General features: G+C 50.4%; 7 protein-coding genes across 7 annotated transcripts; 4 read left to right on the top strand and 3 right to left on the bottom strand.

The window, feature by feature from the left end:
* Positions 1-533: 533 nt before the first annotated feature.
* On the top strand, positions 534-2,338 carry N7509_010192 (argininosuccinate synthase; the record flags this gene model as incomplete). Its single annotated transcript, XM_056634829.1, has 9 exons — positions 534-558; positions 703-745; positions 806-847; positions 909-929; positions 988-1,131; positions 1,197-1,249; positions 1,315-1,883; positions 1,941-2,016; positions 2,078-2,338. Exons 1-9 carry the CDS (start codon positions 544-546, stop codon positions 2,336-2,338), a joined length of 1,224 nt encoding a protein of 407 aa, XP_056485449.1. The 5' UTR covers positions 534-543.
* Positions 2,339-2,906: 568 nt separating this feature from the next.
* Positions 2,907-3,737, top strand: N7509_010191 (uncharacterized protein; the record flags this gene model as incomplete). The annotated part of the gene is made up of 2 exons (XM_056634828.1): positions 2,907-3,446; positions 3,498-3,737. The coding sequence occupies 2 exons, from the start codon at positions 2,907-2,909 to the stop codon at positions 3,735-3,737; spliced, it is 780 nt and encodes a 259-aa protein (XP_056485448.1).
* Positions 3,738-4,664: 927 nt separating this feature from the next.
* N7509_010190 (putative salicylate hydroxylase) lies at positions 4,665-6,297 on the bottom strand (the record flags this gene model as incomplete). Its single annotated transcript, XM_056634827.1, has 7 exons — positions 4,665-4,702; positions 4,757-5,085; positions 5,139-5,877; positions 5,933-5,990; positions 6,041-6,117; positions 6,188-6,192; positions 6,251-6,297. 7 exons carry the CDS (start codon positions 6,295-6,297, stop codon positions 4,665-4,667), a joined length of 1,293 nt encoding a protein of 430 aa, XP_056485447.1.
* A 1,446-nt stretch (positions 6,298-7,743) lies between these two features.
* Positions 7,744-9,605, bottom strand: N7509_010189 (cytochrome P450; the record flags this gene model as incomplete). The annotated part of the gene is made up of 5 exons (XM_056634826.1): positions 7,744-7,915; positions 8,004-8,311; positions 8,427-8,884; positions 8,953-9,529; positions 9,603-9,605. 5 exons carry the CDS (start codon positions 9,603-9,605, stop codon positions 7,744-7,746), a joined length of 1,518 nt encoding a protein of 505 aa, XP_056485446.1.
* Positions 9,606-10,629: 1,024 nt separating this feature from the next.
* N7509_010188 (uncharacterized protein) lies at positions 10,630-12,425 on the top strand (the record flags this gene model as incomplete). The annotated part of the gene is made up of 3 exons (XM_056634825.1): positions 10,630-10,821; positions 10,893-11,580; positions 11,635-12,425. The coding sequence occupies 3 exons, from the start codon at positions 10,630-10,632 to the stop codon at positions 12,423-12,425; spliced, it is 1,671 nt and encodes a 556-aa protein (XP_056485445.1).
* A 505-nt stretch (positions 12,426-12,930) lies between these two features.
* On the bottom strand, positions 12,931-14,448 carry N7509_010187 (uncharacterized protein; the record flags this gene model as incomplete). Its single annotated transcript, XM_056634824.1, has 2 exons — positions 12,931-14,283; positions 14,389-14,448. The coding sequence occupies 2 exons, from the start codon at positions 14,446-14,448 to the stop codon at positions 12,931-12,933; spliced, it is 1,413 nt and encodes a 470-aa protein (XP_056485444.1).
* A 2,179-nt stretch (positions 14,449-16,627) lies between these two features.
* N7509_010186 (glutamine amidotransferase subunit DUG2) lies at positions 16,628-19,843 on the top strand (the record flags this gene model as incomplete). The annotated part of the gene is made up of 6 exons (XM_056634823.1): positions 16,628-16,852; positions 16,962-17,087; positions 17,149-17,249; positions 17,333-17,885; positions 17,946-18,334; positions 18,394-19,843. 6 exons carry the CDS (start codon positions 16,628-16,630, stop codon positions 19,841-19,843), a joined length of 2,844 nt encoding a protein of 947 aa, XP_056485443.1.
* Positions 19,844-20,282: the final 439 nt, after the last annotated feature.

Here is a 20,282-nt window from a genome sequence, read left to right as displayed (position 1 = left end):
CGGGCTTGGCAGCCGACCAGCTGGGGCGGATCATCCAGCTGTTGATGGATCCATATATTGCTATTTAGTCATTGGTAAAGTTGCGATTGACCGTGTCACTAGAACCAATTGATACAGAAAAAATAAAATTGAAATAAAATTCTCCTCAAGTTCCATACCTGTTTGCCAATGCTGGAGGGGCAGCTCGTCCACGTTCACTCTCCCAATGAACCACTATAGTGGGGTCAAATCCAGGAGCCGCATAATGCAAGACATCCAGCCAGCTGTTCGGTTGGGAAATATTAATTTAGAAGATAGGAATGGCTCCTGTTAATTGCCAATGGAGACTCCCAAGGTACAGACTGTGGGACTCATGGCAGATCGACGTGTTTGATTATCAGGGCTTATCAGCCGGTGTCGGCGCCAAGACGCGCCCCCCCAGCCCGCACCAAAAAACCGTCATTTTTTCCGGGTGACTCAACTCTCTCAACTTTCATTCTTCTTCAACTCATCCCCCACATATTTTTTCGACCTTTACTATATCACAGCTTCAAATTATTCAAAATGAGCAAAGGAAAGGTGCGTAACCTCAATTGCCTCCGCCGCGGTTGCAATTCCATATTTCCATACTCAGACCGCCACTCCATCCCACTTTGTCCCTCCACCTTGCCCGCCTAGTTTCCCGACTCCGAATCTGAATCCACTGACTCATTGCGCGAATAGGTTTGCCTCGCCTACTCTGGTGGTCTCGACACCAGCTGCATCCGTACGAATCTCTCAAAGCTCCATATCTTGCCCAATGGAGGATGCTGATGCTTAATTCCAGTCAAGTACCTCATCGAGGAGGGCTATGAGGTTGTTTGCTTCAGTGAGTCACCTACAGTGCTGGAACCAATTCTAATTCCAAAATGCTAATTCGGATTTTATAGTGGCCGATGTTGGTCAAGAGGGTATGCCATCCTATCTTTACTCGACTACTCGCGATCCGTAACTAAACAATTATCCTAGAGGACTTCGAGGCTGCCCGCACCAAGGCCCTGCAGTGCGGTGCCCTGAAGTGCGAGATTGTCGACATCCGCCGCGAGTTCATTGATGAGCTGTGCTTCCCTGCCATTGCTTGCAACGCCGTCTACGAGAACGTTTACCTGCTCGGTATGCCCCTGCTATGCCTCCCTCCGATCTGTTCGCAAAGGACCATCCACTCACAATGATTACAGGCACCTCGCTCGCTCGCCCCGTGATCGCCCGTGCCCAGATCGAAGTTGCCCAGGTAAGACAGAAATCGGTCATATTGGCAGCATATAGGACGATATCTAACTGGAGTTTTCCGAATAGCGCGAGGGCTGCTTCGCCGTTTCCCACGGCTGCACTGGTAAGGGTAACGACCAGGTTCGTTTCGAGCTTGCTTTCTACGCCCTGCAGCCCACCATCAAGGTTATCGCCCCGTGGCGCGACCCCGTCTTCTACGAGCGTTTCGCCGGCCGTAACGATCTCCTTGCCTATGCCGCTGAGAAGGGCATCCCCGTCACCTCCACCAAGTCCAAGCCCTGGAGTATGGATGAGAACCTGGCCCACTGCTCCTACGAGGCCGGTATCCTGGAGGACCCTGACACCACTCCCCCACCCGACATGTGGAAGCTGTCTGCGGACCCCTTGACCGCCCCTGACCAGCCCGAGGACTTCACCGTCCACTTCGAGAAGGGTATCCCCGTCAAGCTTGAGTACACCGAGAATGGCCAGAAGAAGGCCGTCACCGACTCCGTTGACGTCTTCCTGACTGCCAACGCTATCGCCCGCCGCAACGGTGTTGGCCGTATCGATATTGTCGAGAACCGTTTCATCGGTATCAAGTCTCGTGGCTGCTACGAGACCCCCAGTCTCACCTGCCTGCGTGCTGCTCACATGTGAGTTATCACGCAGATCGATTGATTGATAAGCCTCGCACTAACTCATTACAATAGTGATCTTGAGGGTCTTGTTATGGACCGTGAGGTCCGTGCCTGCCGTGACCAGTTCGTCACCTTCAACTACTCCAAGGTCAGTAACCCTTCCAATGCGGCCAATGTGGCCAATGCGGCTTTAGCTCACTCTATAACAGCTCCTGTACAACGGCATGTACTTCTCCCCCGAGCGTGAGTTCCTCGAGTCCTCCATCACCGCTTCCCAGAAGTGCGTCAATGGCCAGGTCCGCTGCCGTGCCTACAAGGGAACTGTCTCCGTTCTCGGCCGCTCTTCCGAGACCGAGAAGCTGTACGACATGACTGAATCCAGCATGGACGAGATCGGTGACTTCTCCCCGCCGAGACCACTGGATTCATCAACGTGTCTGCCATTCGCCTCAAGAAGTACGGCCAGATGAAGGCCGCTGCCGGTGAGAAGATGTAAATATCTTCCTAAAATGATTGGATTGTCATATGTTGAGCGTCACTGGCTTTCTACAAGGGGACGTATTGGGTTATGTTTCATGTCTACCATACCCGAGACGGATCAGAATGATCCCCATATCAGATGATTGTATAATGAAATCGAAAAAAGTTTCTACGCCTATGTATAACGATTGCAATGGTCTCTTTTAATCATGATCTAGATAGCCTATAATTCTTCGTATCCAACGTACATGATTTGGGCCTTCGTTGGTTCGATGTTCTCGCCCCTTCCCTACCTTTGCACTCCCAGGCCCTTCGAGGCTGCCTAATTGTTTACACCCGTGGATGGTCCCCGGGGAAGGAGCACTCGCACGTTACTGCCTTCCTGCCCACACTTTAGTACTTTGCTCACTTCTCTCACTTCCTTCAAAACCCACAAAACCTGCCAACACCAACACTTCGTCTTTCATCTCAAAAAACATATTGACTTCTACCATCTAATCCCGGCCATCGACACAGCCAACACTGCCCCCATCGCCGCCAATTGTTACCATCGCCACTATGCCTCGTACCGGCCTTGGCGTAGAGGACCACCCCCCTCCGGTCATGAAGTTTGTTCCCAAGCTAAAGGGCATTGCAAACTGGCCCACTTGGAACGGAAACCTCCTATCTGTACTCGAGGCTGTTGACTCGAAGCTATCGCGACGTCTCACCGGCGAATACGAAAAGCTAGGTCCCATTATCACTACTCCTGCCAATGCTACTGAGCCTGCGGTTCTGGCCCAGCCGGACCCTACTGCCGTAATGGCATGGCATGAATGCTCACAGAAACTGATTTCCTGCCTCTATGCTACCACTATGCCCGAACTTCACGAGGGCCACATTCACGCTGCTGCCGACGCTTTCAGCGCGTACCAGAGCCTCCAAAATAGATTTGGCTCTTCCACCCGCTCTATTCTATTCAAGTTCTCCCAGTTCTCCTCACTTCCCTACTTTCTCGGGCTTCGTTACTTTGGCGAGGACCCTCAAGACTTCGTTGATCGCTGGTGTGCCGCACTAGAAAAAGCACAGGAAGCCTCTGGCCCCTTTTTTCGCCGCCACGTCTATTATCTATCTCTGGTTGCCATATAGGTCACTAAGGGCACCGAAGAGTGGATCGACTCTCTCCCAGCGGACCATGATCTCGTTTCTGAGCCTTCTCTGAAATTGCTCTACGCAGACTTTGTCCTTTCTGAGCATAATCGCCTCACTGCCGAGAGAGAGTCCCTGGTTTCTAACAATAATCACCTCATCGAGGAGAACAACCGCCTCCGTTCTGAGACAAATAGCATTCTTTCTGAAAGGAACCGCCTTCTTTCTGAGATCAATGACCCCCCGCCCCCGCCGTACTGAACTTCATTGACAAGATATGTTCTATTCTTGGCAACATGATTTCTATCCTTAGCGCCCTGGATTAAGCTCTTGACGACTCAAGCGATTACAACTACATGGATGTTTTCACAGCTTGACTATTAGTTACTCAATTGCATATTTGTTGCTGTGGATGCCCTAGGGCATCTAAGGAATCTGTTCTGTATCTGGCTGTCGAGAACTCGCTTTCTCCTCGTACTTCGTATCAAACACGAATATCACTGCAATGCTGCTTTTGTCTTTCATCGTACCCGAGAGCCTCATATTAACCAACAACTGAGGCCCTAGGGCCTCAGGCCTGCTGCGGCTCTGTCAGCCAACACATGGTTGCGGTCTTTGTGGCTTTTATGTTGTATTTGTCTTTTGTAGTAGTAGTATTTAGTGTTAGCTATTGCTCTGAGGGCTTTTCCCTTCATCGTAATCGATTTCATCCCAATTGGTCTGCTCACGCCACTAACCAAAAAAACTTCTTGGCATGGCCGCATCGATATGCCTTTCCATGTAATACCCATGCAACAATGGTATGGTAGGATCGTCGGTTCAAGTGCTAGGTAGCCTCCTAGCCTCGTATTCCAGGTAACCCTAATATTAAAATTTTCTATATGTTTTGAAGCTGTTTATATGCTTCCCGGAGAAGGGGCGCTCTCGCACGTACCTACCTAGGTAGGTACTAGTAGCTGCGTTGCTGCCCTTCTCAAGTAAATATGGAAAATATTATATCAAGGTCCGATTTCCCCAACCATGACGGAAATCAAGACTTGGCAGAGAATGATATGATGAATATTTCAGATTTATAAGATTATATACACTTCTAATGGCTATTTACCCACAGCCAAATGGCACTTCTAAACAGGCTATAATGCAATGGCGCTCTATGTTGAATATGGTCGTATGCGGTTCGTTCATCTCTTACAAGCTGGCGTTCATCTTTTCACCCTTTACCAACTCTGTCGGATAGGGGTTAGCATTTCGTGAGCAACACAAGAGACGGAATTGCGTACCGTTCCAGGCATCCAGTGCCACCTTCTCGGCATCCCACCCCCAGAGAAAGTTCTGCGTCTCGCGATCATTCCATTTGTCCGGGTTGGATCCGTTTGCTGATGCCAGGAACTGTTCGTCACGGACGAGCTGCGCGGGTCCATCGGCCAGATGCAGTGCGACTCGGTTCTCAGTGCCAGACTGCTGCACAGTCTCTGCGCGTTGTTTTCTGGTTTTCTCATACACCTGCAAGGCGCTCGGGATCTCATGTCGCGACGTGATATTGGACAATAGGACGCCCAGCGCAGCTGCATCTTCGACGGCTTGGGCCGCTCCTTGTGCGACATAGGGCCTGATATCGTTAGCTTTGCTCGATTATTTAGTGGCAACATGCTTTCAACGTACAGCATCGGATGGCACGCGTCGCCAATCAGCGCGACTGAACCCCGGATCCAAGTTCGTAGTGGCCGATGGAGACACAGCTTCCATTCGAGAACCTCGTCTTCCACAACTAGGTCGATAAGCTTTCGGACAATAGGATCCCACCCTGTGTAGTGATCGACCATTGCTTGCTTCGAGCCCTTTGTGGTCCACGACTCCTCAACCTCTTGCCGGTCTGGGTGAAGCAAAACGACGTTGTACAACTCATGACTGCGTACCGGGTAAGCGATTATGTGGCGCGCAGGGCCCAGCCAGCGAGTCGCTTGGGGCTCGTCGATAAGCTTCTTCAGCTCTGAGTCTTTCTCCATGATGCTGCGGGGTAGCATGATCCGGTATGCCGCGTCTCCAGTGGCAATGGCATCGATATTTGGGTCTTCCAACAGGTGGCCACGTATGGTAGACTTGATGCCGTCGGCGCCGATGACAATATCCCCGCGAACGACGGTGCCGTCAGCGAGTGTGACGGATGCAGGGCTAAAATCGACGCTTGAAACAAAGCAATTCTCTCGCAATTTAACATTATCGAGGGCCAATGCTTTCTCGATAAGGGCGTTGTGCAAGTCGGCACGGTGAATAACCACCTGTTGGCCAAACGTCTTGTTCACAGGCATGGTACCGAGGAGTCTTCCATCCTCCCACCGTCGTACATGGATATGTTCTAAAGCCACATCTTGAGCGTGGATCAAGTCTGAGACACCCCAACCTGAAGGAATGTTAGATGTCAATCAAATATTAGGAGTAAATGATGGTTCACTAACGGTCAAAAAGACGCAACATGTTCGGAGAAACTTGGATACCAGCTCCAACCTCCATGAGCTTCATCTTGTCAGCGATTGTCTTCAAATGTGGCAATATGAAAGGCATACCTTCGGCGCGGCCTCGAGCACTGTGACTCGATGTCCCCGCAAGCCTAGCGTCAGGGCTGCGGCCATGCCGCCAATGCCTATAAAAGAATGTCAATTGACTTCTTTGCATAGCTCGTTCGCATCTTCATGCGATATCGGAAAACATACCCGCCCTGTTGATGATTAGCTCTTGGTCATAAATTCCAGAAAAGAAAAGCAGGGGCTTCTTACCCGACAACGATCACATCCAGAGGCACATTTGCCTTTGGGACAGCCATGATGAACCAATGGCCTGTAGAATGTACAGAAGCAGACCCTTGATCTCCAATATGTGATAAAGAGAGAAAGTTCCGGGGGATGGTAGAATGAAACCCGGTGGTGGATCTGGACCTCAAACCAAGCCTTGGGGTGGCTATTTCTGAAAATTATTCCCGAGATTAGTAGTCCGAAGGTTTGCCGTCCCACCCGTGCCATAGGTACACTCCAATTCTCCGGGTAGAGCAGAGGTCTATCTTTATTTAATACTCTACCACCGACAATCCTAACCCTTGAGGGTATAGGGGCTTCCCCGATGGGTCAATGGAACGTGACCCTCTTTTTTTCCCCCGCAGATCAAGCACGAATGCACAAAATGAGATACCTTGGGCTTATTTTCTTTCTCACGCGTGTCTGCCATGTTCGGTCTAGGTCCGGAGCATTTGAAGACGGTAGTTGGCGGCTCCTGCGGGTCTAACGGGTGAATTTTGGCCAAGGCAAGCCGAGCGATCATACTATCAAGGTCTTACAATTGACTGCAACGGACCAACCCGAATGAATATTTCTAACTAAATACAGATCTCGCGCAAGGAGCAAAACATTCACCGGATTTCTTTTTTTTTATCTCTTGAATTTGTGGCGTGGCACTCGGAAGCCCAAGACGACGCGGCACTCGCCAGCAAGGGCGATCCGGGTGGATCCTACGCAGTCATTGGCCCGCAAGTCTTTTATTCTGGGGAGCCAACTTGGCTAATCCGGCTGTTTCACTCTGGCACATCTGCCGAACAGCCGCTTCCCTATCTCGCTAGTACGGGGATATACTGTAGACCCACGTCTGGTCCTCCTCTTCCCCGACATTACTGATCTTGTGATACTCGTACACGCCTAGTGCTTCCTTTTCCTGTCATCACGGCATATACTACAGGATTACAATGCCGACCTATGTAGTGATCCTACAAAATCCGGGATGCTCATGCCAGTTATGTGCTGCTCTGGCGAGATAGCCGATGTGGATGGACCAATTGCACACGAATTCATAGACTTCATTTCGGAGGTGAGCGAACAAAGATCAATGGGGTCATCTTTCCCGAATATCATAGGTCAATGATAATTAAATGCAAGTCATCCACGCTCTGGTTACCACATCGGATCTATAAACACGATTTCTCCGCGAAGTCAAGGCAATTGAGCCCAACCCCACCAAGAAAAAGGACAGATGGTATAAAAATTGACAACATCATGTTAGAATCTCATCATCATTGATGCTGCGACGCCGTCTTCTATTGCGCCGTCTCCACACAGCGGTCTGTCTCCACAAGCAGAAGAGAGGGATCCTCCTGAGGACGCCGAGCTCGGCATGTCTCACTCTGTTTCCACCTGCATATGATATGGCGGTCCTCCAAATATGCAGTTATCCAGATCAGAAACAAACCCCCTTGGGCCGTTAAGATGCAATCTCGAAAGCTTTTTCACAGATTCTCCTTGGCATAAAATGTGCTCATGCGGTACTGAGACTCGCCGTCGTATTGGGAAAGATCTTGCAACGCCTGCCTGCCCTCCCTCTCAATTGCTGCACGGATTTCCGGACTCCGAGGAGTGATTCGACATTCGAAAGGGTTAGGGCGCATATTGAGGCCATTTCTGTACCGACACGAGGCAAAGGTCCGGCAATCAGTTCACCGAAGGATCAAATGAAAACCTGAAACATGCACAAAACAAAACAACTCACGTGTAATCAAATATGTCCACTGGAATTTCATTACCCTCTCCATCCAACGCTTTCTCGATCCTGAACCCCCAAAGCAGTCTCGCAATGGTAATAAACGTCCCTTGCTCCGCCAGCCCCTGTCCGCTGCAGACCCGTCTGCCCCATCCGAAGGTCATATAACCCTTCTCACCAGGGAATGGACGAGACTCGGGACTATCCTCGATATACCGATCCGGATTGAAGCGATCTGGATCCGGGAATTCTCGCTCATGGTGGTGAATAGCCCAGACATTCCCCTGGACCCATGTATTCCGCGGGATTAACCAGCCCTAGATTTATCCATCTTATCAGCAACCAATCACTCAGTCACAGCGAGCCGCGCAGGCTAAATAGTGGAGGATATAACCCGCTTGGAGCGGCAGGGACGGATGCTTGGCCATTTACCTTATAATGATCGTCCTTGATCGGCGCGTGTGGTTGGCCACCTATAATCGCGACCGATCGCCACCGCAATACTTCTTTGACAAAAGCTTTGATGTACGGAAGGTCTGATTCATCCTGGAATGTCGGGCTCCGGTGTGGTCCCACCACCCTGTCAAGTTCCTCCCATGCCTTGGCTAGCGTTTCAGGGAAAGCACAACATGCCAGGACGAATGTCACTAGCGTGGAGCTCGACGTGTCACTTCCGGCTCCGAATAAATTCCCCGAAAGTGAGGAGATCTCCATTCGGGTCAGGTTGTGCTTGGGTGCTTCATCGAATATCTTCTTCGCATAGCTCTGTGCTGCGTTTGGGTTTGTTGCGGCTTCTTCGGCCAGTGCGTAGAAAAATGGGCGGCCTCTTCCTTGTCCTTTTCCTAATCCTTGCTTCCAGGGTGCCATCCAGTTTGGAAATCTTGCTAGGACTGGAAAAATATTAGACATGTAGCTTTCTAGAGGATTGTCCAAATGGACATGGCGGACTTAGACTCACATGGAAACGACTCCATCAACATCGGGAATGACTTCCCAGGAACATTAAGCTCAGCAGCCCGCTGCATGACAGCAATGACCTCCGTGATAATCGGATCGGTGAAGGTAGCAACGCGCCTACCAAACCCAATAATTGAGACAACACTTGTCGCATACCGTTCAAAGTGCTTCACGTATTCCTTCGGTTCTTGCAACAGATCAAAAGCAACAACTTTGCTCTCGTCATTCTGGAAACCACGATAATTTCTTACCTGTTGAAGGCCCACTCCCATATGTGTCAGTTTTCGATGTAGTCTCCACCTGTCGCCGTAGTACATGTTGACGAGATTGGATTGTCCTGCGCCCAGCTCGCTGAAGACTACCATGCGTGGTCGAGAGGCATATATCGCGGCGCGTTTATCGAGAAGTTCACTTGCGGCCCATGCATCGCAGATCCAGATTGTTGGTCTTCGTCCCGTCCAAAATGTTATCATGGGTGTGTTGTATTGTTTTGCTAGTTTCTCGAAGTAGATCCATGGCTTTTCGTCGGGTAGTAAGTGTGTATTTCCAATCAGGGGTAGTGGAAATGGACCTGGCGGCTGTTGAGTAGTTAGAACATCTTTCCAACCAAGGCATGGGCCTCAGATCCAGAGTGTTCAAATATCTGCGTACCATATTGAAGTGCAAATAGAGCATACGTCCATAGTCGACCAAGAGAAGCAAGAGCAAGCCTGTCAGTAATGAAGAAATTATTGTGAGAAAGCTCGTCTTGTTCCATAATGATCCAGAGAGAAGTAGCTGGGCCTGAACTAGAGAGAGAAGCTCCCCGGTCTTTTCCACAATCATATTGACCTGGTCACTGTCACGGTAGTAGCTAGAAGGCCTGGGGCAAAGGACGTCAGTAGAAACTCAGCCTTCAAAAGTGCAGAGACAATGTATTAGTATTAGTACCAGAGATGTTTGCGGGCGCCAATGGAAAGGACTGTGTTCAAGATTATCCTCAAGCTCAATGGGACCAGCGACTGACGCAAACCCCACCTCCAGACATTAAACCCGGAGAAGTATAAGGTGCCGCACCGGGGAGAACATGGCCCAGATGCATGAATGTGCCTTGTATTCATCCATAGCCCCACATCTTGGAGCTCAAGAGAGTATTGCCAAACAGCGGCCTTTTGGTCGTGTCTCGGATGGTTTGTTTACACGGAGAGTGGATGTTGAGACTGGTGGTAGAGCTTCGACTTTTGACGCATCATGCATTCACACCCTTTGAATGCAGTACCTTCTCTTGTTGCTAGCACTAGGAGAGCAACCATATCACCTCCCATCGAATTTAGGTCTTAAACATGTCTCAATACCCCAGGTTCAGTGGGGCCGCCAGCCCCAGATTTCCCAAGCCATTGAACCAATTTGCGGGGTGTGGGGGGCAGTCATTCGACTTGTTTTGTATTAGACCGCAGAACCAAGCAGATCGATTTCTTAATCTAGGGAAAGCTCACTTATTTCGGCGTATTGGGGATGAGAACCATTGGAATGTGGCTTAACCCCTCTCGCGATTCTCGGTAGTGCTGGAATTCCTTCAGCCGAGCGATGAGCAACTTCGTTATATGTCAGTTGTACTTTCTTCTTCAATTGACTCCTCCTGCTCTGCACTCCACTTCCGGCATTGGAAGACTGGGCTTCAAGTTGCAACATCTTCGCCATGGATCAAACCTTGTCCTCGACTACGCTATGGCAGAATCGGAAATGTCTTCTTCTCTGCTGTCTTGTTTCCATGGCGAATATGCAATATGGATTTGACCTTGCCGCGGTGGGATCGTTGCAAGCGATGCCTGGGTTTCTTAAGGTGTTTGGGTACCCATCGCCAGATAGTGACACCGGGTACGCGATTGATGTGAGTAAATACCAGTAAACAATTCCAATCTTGCAACTCTCAGAACTGGTCTAACCTAAATCCCACGTTAGAGTACAGTACAGCAGCTGATTACATCCCTCCTTACATTGGGATCCTTCGTTTCATCTCTTGTTGCGGGATTTTTCTCCTCATATCTAGGCCGTCGCCAAGCCCTCTGGCTTGCTTGCATCGTCAACGCCGTAGCATGTGGTATCCAAATCGGAACTTCTTCCGCCGGGGTCTTATATCTAGGTCGACTACTGCTGGGCTTCGCCAATGGCTTTCTCGTGACGTTCTCTAATATTTACACCGCAGAGGCAGCACCGGCGCACATGCGCGGAGTGATGGTCGCGTTGTTCGCTTATTGGGTGAATATCGGGAGTATTATGGGTGCTGTGGTGGATAATAAGACTAAAGAACGGATGGATGCGTTATCATACAGGATCCCTCTGGCTTGTCTTTATGTTGTTCCGGCACTTCTCTTCGTGGCTTTATTCTTTGTTCCGGAAAGTCCGCGCTGGTTACTTCATCGGGGCAAAGAGGGGGCAGCGAGAAAGGCGTTGGAGCAGCTTCGAGGGTCGAGTTATGCGAAGCTCCTTGCCACTACCGGGGGAGATGATAGTGGGGATGAGAATGGGAGTGTTGGAAGCACGACTGTCATTCCGTCTTTACTGGAGGTTGAGTGGGCGGAAATGGTCAAGGGCGTTGAAGAAGAGAAGCGCACGCAAGGAGATGTCGCTGCGCTGGACATGTTCCGAGGTGAGTATTTTTCAAACCGAGAATGAGTTTGGTCAAGACTAACATTATCTTCAGGCGTCGAACTTCGCCGAACAATCCTCTGCTACTGCATGATCGGGTGCCAAACAGCCTCAGGCGTCTGGTTTCTCATCGGCTACCAAACATACTTTTTCACCGTATGCGGTATTGCAAAAGCATTTGAATTCTCCATCATGAATACCTGCTTCGGCTTTCTGGGTGTCAATATCGGAATGTACGCCATCCGGGAATGGCTCGGACGTCGCTCAATACTCATGCTTGGCGCCATCGCCTGCGGACTTTGTCAACTGGCCAGTGCGATCGCGGCGTCTGTGAGCCCCAACTCCTTGCAGACAGGCCAGACGCTTGTGGCGTTCACGGCATTGTTCATGTTCTTTTATAATGGTTGTGTTGGGGCTGCGAGCTACCCCGTTGCGACGGAATTGGTGAGTTCGAGGTTGCGAGCTTGGACGGTTGGGACTGCTACCTCGCTGGGGTATTTACTCGCCTGGCTGGTGAATTTCTGTACGCCTTATTTTATTAATCCGGAACATCTGAATTGGGTGAGTGGTCATGATGTAATAGTCTGTTTTCTCGGTGGACCTGGCACTGACAGGATTATGCAGGGAGCCCGATATGGATACATTTGGACAGCATCCAATTTCCTTTGTGTAGTATTTTTCTACTTCTTTATGCCAGAGATGAAAGGTCGGTCTTTAGAGGAGTTGGATGAGATTTTTGCGGCTCGAGTTCCGGCTCGCAAGTTTGAGTCATATCAGTGTTTGATTCGAGAGGCGGCTCACTTAGATGCAGTAAATGCGAAGGCTGGAAAGAAGGAAGAACACTAGGATATGCAAACTATTGGAGGTCTAGTAAGCTTTAGATATTTTTGAAATCTTTACTGTTTTCCCGACAAGGTTCTTTCAAATCGCTTATTTGCATTTTTGTCATCTAAAGGCGCTGGATTTGATCCAACCGTCTCCGATAGTATCAGTAAGAAATGAAATGAAATGATATTCCACAACGCCAAAATATGCTTGCCAAAAATCCAAAATAATATGTTCACAGCAAATTTTTGTTCAGAATAAGAATCAGCTAGCCGTGAAGTTGAGGGTCTCAAAGAAGAAGAAGAAGAAAAAGAATAAGAAGAAAATAGAAAGGAAAACGAAAACGAAAACGAAAACGAAAACGATTGGGGTAATCGGCATAAGACGTGAGGTGAAGTTTGGGTCGTTATCATGAATGCTGGGGAGTTGGGAGTATATATGATGCGAACTGTCGTGTGCTGAAAATGTACAGTGTGAAAGTCCACTAAAAGGCCTCGCGGCTCTAAACGTCTTCGGGGTAGGGAATTTAAGCGGTAAACATGAGGCGCAAGCGACTCGGGCCCTTCTTCTTCTTGGCATCCTTCGGTGGTCTTTCTTTCTCTGACACATATGTAGAGGATTTGGAGGGGGCTTTGGATGGGGCTCGACTGGGCGCTCGGCTCGGTGCTCGGCTGGGTGCCCTGGTAGAAGGCTTGGGAGGGGCCTTTGTAGATTTGGAGAAGAAGGAGGTGGGTGGTTTAGAGGTAGTATCGGGTTCCCTCTTTGAGCGACTGCTTGGCGCTGCGGATTGCGCCCGCGTGGTTCGAGAGCGATGGGAACGGTGGGAGCGATGAGATCGACGCGATGATGCGACGGAACCGTCCTCATCGAATTTGAATCGGGGGTCGCGCTCCGCACGGGCGGTTGTGACATCGATTCCAGACATGGCGGCTGCCGTGGGGGTGATGAACTCGCCGTCCACCGATGTGCCCAAACTAACGGCTTCCATATCGGCGACACCTCTGCGCCACATTTCGACGCCGCTGAGGTGTTCGACGTCAAACTCCATCATCTCATCCATTCCAGTAGATGTTTGTTGTTTCTCGGTCGTAGTGGTTGGTGTTGTGGCGCCGGCCTTGATTTGCTTGATAATTTTGTATCCGCCGAACATGACAACGGTGACACCAAGACCGACACCGGCGGCGATGAGGAATTGGGGGCTGGCAAGTAATGCAAAAACGGATGGTGCACCAGCTTTGAAAGCAGAGAGTGCAGCCGGGCCCATTTTGCTAGCTAGGTTGCTAATTTCGGCAAGAGTGAGGGCGACTGCGGCCATGGCATCGGGGTTCTTTTGAAGGTGGGAGATGGTTGCGGTAGCGCTATGTTGGACACAGTGTGCTTCTTCTAGAAGCCACTGGGCCCGATCGACCAGTCCATTCAGTTGCTGCTTCTCATCCCCAGCAGGAACCGGATCATATTTTGAGAGGGCCTCTGGGTGGGCCTCTCCATATGCAAGATCCATATCTATATGGGCATCGGACTTGGACCGAGCGGTCTCTGGGCGAGAGGGTTCCCGGGTTGTGACATCGTGGTGGGTATGCCGGCGGGCGATAGCCTGCGAGGGAGCATATCGAGACCCCGCTCGGCTGGGCGCTACAGAGTGTAAGTCCTGCTCATAGTGCGAAGGAGCCCGAGAGCGATGCCGCGTTGAATGATGGCGAGACCTTGTTCCGCGACTGCGCCCTGATCGTTCTGAAGGTGCATCATCGATCTGGTAGTTGGCGAGACCCTGGAGAGCCTGCTGCTCTGCGATCTTGGCACTGCGCTCCGAATCAAAGTGGGACTTTCGCTCGCGATAAGCTTGTTTAGCCTGGCTGAATACACCAAAAAGCTGCTTGCTCTAGAGGGAGCGGATTAGAATCGGACAGACAGGTCCCACTATAGTATAGAGAGAGAGAGAGAGAGAGAGAGAGAGAAGGGAAGAGGGGCCTTGCATGATACTTACAGTGCTGACGACTTTGCCGGATTTATCAATCACGGCTATCGTTTGGCCTAGCGGCGCCATCGCAGAGAATAGTCTTTGATGACTGCCGGGCAAGGAAGATCACTCATCAGATGGGCGAGATCGGCAGGTTGAAAGAGAGGATTTCCCAGGATGGTGGAAGGTAGCGGTGTGTAGAATGTCCAGGGGTACTGGGCCAGATATAAATGGCGGAGGTACCTTGGGGTACTTTGGTACAGCTTCAGGGGAGTACTCTGAGCACTGAAAGAAAACTGGTTTGCGCGGCAGCCTCGTATAAAAAAGTGAAAATCGAGAAGGATCGGAAAATCGGCAGCAATGCCCAAGAGGATTCAATCAAGGCAGAATTAGGGATGAAAAGGGACAAAAAGGAGAAAAAGATCAGCGGCGAAATCCGATCGGAAAAAGTGAAAAGGTACTGAGCAGTTCCTCTTAAAGCTGGGGAAAAAGTGATGCGAGCGTGGTGGCTGGGGGCGATGGCATCAGCGTGCAGGGCGGGTTACAGCAGTTGGGCAGAGCAGCGAACAGCGAACAGCGGAGCGGATTCTGATCGTTCGTAGGCAGAGTCGGGTTGCCAGTGATGCGAAGGCAGAAGCGAATCTAAGGCTGGGCACAGCAGAGCAAAATGGGCAGCAGAGCGCGCAGACCGCGCAGTGGGGAGACTCGGGATTGTTGGCGGGGTGTGATTTGCGCAAAATTTGCTATGCGCAAATCTTGAATTGGCGCTGATGTTCTGTGTGATGAGACTATCACTACTGTACTACTTCTCTTGGTGGTTACCGGTACTCGGTACTCGTACTTATACTAGGAGGGAGTTCCTATGGACGGCAGAGCTGACCGATGGTTCCTGAAAAGTCTGCGTGGATATTAATTAAAGAGCGGAGCTTGCACCATCTCTAGAGATAGCTATAGTTAGCTACTGGGTCTACTGGGTACTTGAACAAGGTACCAACCATAGTTAATGTACGATGGAGTACTCCGTCCTCCGTACATTAATGTATGGTTGGTGTCTACTGCGGAGTACAAACAGCGGTGACCCCCGCTCGCTGATTGGTCCGTGCTGTGACCGCCACTGTGGCTGGTACTTATCATCAGCTGAGTATGACTAAGTACCAGCCACAGTGGCGGTGCTGCACTGTACTTTAGTGCACATATGCCTCTATAACTGGCTGCTATGTTACTGCCTGTTTCTAGTACTAAGTATAGTTAAGTAGTCCATCATCTAGTACTCTGCGGAATGAACAAACTGACAGACTACCCGATTGCAATTCTGGCGATGGCGACAAATGGTGCCATCCCTGTGCAACTGATGGCTTCGTCACCACGGAGTCATGGATTCCCCTTATAGACTGTCCCTACCACGTATAGGACGTATGTACCAATAGACAACAGAAACAAACAGGCAATGAAACACCTCAGGGGAAGGTCATCTGGCTTATCTCCCGGTCGATCACCGTCGGTGTAGTTGCTTCTGTCATGCCTGGACTTGGCTTCCATTTCTACTTCCATTCCATTCCACTTCATTTCCAGTTCCATTTCCATATTCCATCTGGAAGTTGACAAGATCCATGAACTATACGATAGGTCATGTTCACATTCAGATCTATCACGTCCACCGTCGCTGTCGCTGTCGCCCTCACTTTACCTGCCACAGCCATCCTCCTAAAACGTGATCCCCAATAATGACCGTGCTCAGCAGTCCCCAACAATCTCCTCAATCTCCCATAGCACGCCTTCTATGGGAGCCTCGGTGAGTCCACTTTTGTCGTTGAAAAAACGCTCCTATCCCCCAGCCCAGCCCAGCCCAGCCCCAGCGATCGGAGCTATGCGACCGCAGCGGTCACGACTAAAGGCAGATCATATCCGACCTGGGCGAATCCTACACTCACTGACCAAGAGCCTCTCCTTTTTTTAGACCCGCCTGTTGCTGGAATCACAAGCGATACGGATATGCTAGGGGTGGTGAGTCGAATACTTTGGCGATGGTGCAATGCAATGTTTTGTAGGGGGGATGTGATTTTTTGTTGTTCCCGCACCGCCACCGCCGATGATTCATTTCCATTTTGCAATTGCCCACACCTTCTTCTCCCCCAGATTTCCCTCCCCGGAGTGGCCAATTGATCAACAATTGTCTTGGATGAATTGGAATTGACCGCTTCCCTTTGATTTATTCTTGGCCTTTTGGTTTATATTCTTATTTGCTTTTGGTCCTGGCTGACTGGCGATGGATCCAGCGGATTCAGGAAGCACCTCGGAGTTGGAGGACCACTCCAAGTCCTGGGGATCGGACGCGCGATCACCAACCCCATCTGCCGACGATGCCGGTAGTGCATTGCACCCTCAGAGTGATTGCGGAATAGGTCACCGTGTCCTGGCTAGTCGCTCGGTTCTTGCCTTGGTCATTGACGAGGAGTGCGTCTTTGCCGGTTTGCAAGGTGGTGACATTGTGGTAAGTCGCCTGCAATTGCTTCTTTCTCGGGGATTCTCGAATCTTATTCCTACGTGGAGCTATTGCCTCGAAGTTTCAAGTAAATTATTCATATTCTGACTTTTTCCAGGCGTGGTCGCTCGAGACATACGATCTCGTCTATTCCGTTCATGCACACAAAGAGAGTGTGCTGGGCCTGTATCTGTCTGAGGATGGCAATCTGTTGTTTTCCAGTGGCGGTGACTCTGTGATCAATGTGAGTAATTGTTGTCCCTTCCGCAAAAAGTGTAAACATTCCAGATTTATAACCAAAGTAGGTCTGGTCAACGAGGACTTTTGAACGCCTCTATTCCATCTACTCTCACCATGATGTGGGTGATATTTTCACTGTTGTTTATTCGGCCAACAATCAGACATTGTATTGTGGTGCTCAAAATACTAGCATTCAAGTAAGCGTACCCCCTTTGTCGATCTATATGAGCACGCCACTAACTCCACCAGTGGTGTGATTTGTCTGAAGAAGGCTCGACTCTCAACCAGAAGGCCTCAGCCGCGCATCCATCTAAACGGACTCATCGTTTCTTTGATTCGAAGGGTCCGGATGGGACCTCGGGCTCCTAGGCCATCAGATGGTGCCCAGTCTGTATCCGAAGGAGGACGGGTTCTAACTTTCAAGCGAGACCATCACAAAATCTTTGCCCATCATGGATATGTTTACTCCATGTTACTGGTGAAGGGCCTGATTGAATCAGCACCATCCGAGGAGGCGCTGCTGACCGGCTCAGGGGATGGTGTAGTGAAGCTTTGGCGTCTTGGTCAAACTCCCGGTGCTGCCCCGACGCAGATCGCGAAGCTCCAGAATGGAGACCCTGTTCTCTCCATCGCGGTTGAAGGCTCATTGCTATACTGTGGTCTTGCAGGCGGGGCTTTGAACATCTGGAATCTCGACTCACAGCAGCTCGTTAAACGGATATCTCGTCATACTGGCGACTTGTGGGCAGTCCATGTTATCCAAGGCGTTGCAATCTGCGGTGATGCAACTGGAGTAGTGAAGGTATGCACATCGACTTCTCCCACCATTGCTCGCCAAGGTCAATTAAACTAACTGGTATAGAAATTCAATTCTCGTTTCGAAGAGGTCGGTAGCTGGGTTGCTCACGAAGGTACTATGCTGGCGTCCGCGGCTGGCCGTTTTAAGGACCGTCATATCTATGCCACTGGAGGAAATGACAACACGGTGGGAATATGGGATCTCACAGAGTTCTTCCTAACTCAAGAAGAACTCCCGCCCATCAGTAACGATGAAATGGTTAATAGCCTAGCAAAGTTCGTGTCATTCAAAACAGTGTCAGCAAGCCCGAAATTCGCCGGCGAGTGCAACCAAGGTGCCGCGTTCCTTCGTCGACACTGCAACTACCTTGGTGCCAAGACAAAGCTCCTCACCACTGGACAGGATACCAATCCTATTGTCTATGCCCGATTTAACGCGACATCCCCGAAAAGGTTGAGAAAACCATTCTCTTTTATGGCCACTACGACGTTGTCGGCGCGGATGCAAACAGACCCAAGTGGAAATCGGACCCATATCAACTCACGTCGATCAACGGTTTCCTCTACGGCCGTGGTGTGTCGGATAACAAAGGTCCCATCCTAGCATCTCTCTATGCCGCGGCTGATTTGGCCCGCACGAAGTCTCTTCGCTGCAGTGTGGTGTTCCTTATTGAGGGCGAGGAAGAGTCGGGATCTCAGGGCTTCCACCAAACAGTGCGAGAACATAAAGATCAGATTGGCCCTGTGGACTGGATTCTACTCGCCAACAGCTACTGGTTGGACGACTATAATCCTTGCTTGACATACGGGCTCCGAGGTGTTGTGCATGCAAATTTGGTAGTGACAAGCGATCACCCAGATCTGCACAGTGGTATTGATGGCAGTGCCCTTTTGGACGAGCCTGTTAAAGACTTGTCGATCCTAGTCTCGACTTTGGTCGGGCGGAAGGGCAAGATCAATCTTCCTGGCTTCCATGACAATGTCAAGCCCCTCACAGAGGCCGAGGAGAAGCGATTCCAGGCTATCGCTGACGTCCTGTTGCCTCACCACCCCGAGATCCCGAGCAGCCAAGCCTTGATCAAGTCGCTCACATATCGTTGGCGCGAACCCTCCTTGACTATCCACTCGATGGAGGTACCGGGAAGCAAGGGAACAACCACGATCGCACGACGAGCCAAGGCGAGCCTCTCCATCCGTATCGTCCCCGACCAACAGGCCGATGACGTTGCAGCAAATTTGACAGCCTTCGCCCAAGAACAGTTCGACTTGCTCGAATCGCAGAATGACCTTACCGTAGAGATCACAGGCAAATCAGACGCATGGCTCGGCGACCCAGACAACCAGATCTTCGCAACACTCTCCGACGCAATCACCGCAGCATGGACACCAAATGAGCAAACATCGAAGCATCAATATCCAGCCGTCCCCCAACTCACAAATGGCCGCGCAACCCCGACCAGCAAACCGTCTGCAGCGCACACCCTTCTCCGCCAAGATTCATCCGACAGCCTCGCTTCCCATGTTGATCGTGTCATCACATCAACGACCACCTCCTCCGCAGGCAAAGCCGCAGCGCGCAAGCGCTCCGCCCAACAAAGCGCCACTGTCCCGACTTCGTCGACACTCACCCAAGCAGCGACAGCAGCAGCTTCATCCGAAGAATCACTCTCCCTTCCCATCCGATCGAAGTCTGAACCCCAGAGCGATAGTTCAGACATCTCAATTTTGCCATCGCAAGACGCACGATCCGGCGGCGTGAAGCCAATCTTTATCCGTGAGGGTGGCTCCATCCCTACAATCCGATTCTTGGAGAAAGAATTCTCTGCACCTGCAGCGAACCTTCCCTGTGGTCAAGCCAGTGATAACGCGCATTTAGACAATGAGCGGATGAGGGTGGAGAATTTGTATAAAAGTCGGGAGATTTTCCGATATGTTTTCGCGCATTTGGTGGATAAAGTTTGAAAGCATTTTCTTGCGGGGGTTAGCTACTTTTTTCCGGTTTTCTTTTCAAGTTCGCAAGGGCTGTTTTACTTTTTTTTCGTGGCATGTGTAAATTATACCTTTCATCTTGCATCCATGCATCTGGTCTTTTCTGGGGATGTTTGTGCCACGCTTCGTAGGTTAGGGTATCACATTGAGCGAGGTCGGTCGGACAAGTGTAGGGTCACGGTCTTTTCGAGGCTTGGGTCGTATCTTGCGAATCATTCTTGGAAATCATTCTTGCACATGAAACCCACCTGACTATTAATCATATTTCTGCAATCAAAATTTGCCCAGGGTGTGGCGAATAAGAGGCTACCTGATATGGCGAGGCAAATAGCAATATCAAAGGGTAGCAGCTATGCGGTGAATGAACCATATCCGCTACTTCCAAAGTTTGCTCGTTGAATAATCATGATCT

This window comes from Penicillium cosmopolitanum (genome assembly GCF_028827165.1).
Source record: "Penicillium cosmopolitanum strain IBT 29677 chromosome Unknown utg000009l:1.0-9042332.0:1.0-9050551.0, whole genome shotgun sequence".
NCBI lineage: Eukaryota > Fungi > Ascomycota > Eurotiomycetes > Eurotiales > Aspergillaceae > Penicillium > Penicillium cosmopolitanum.
The sequence above is the reverse complement of the archived record's forward strand: the minus strand, read 5'-3'. Positions and strand labels throughout refer to the sequence as shown.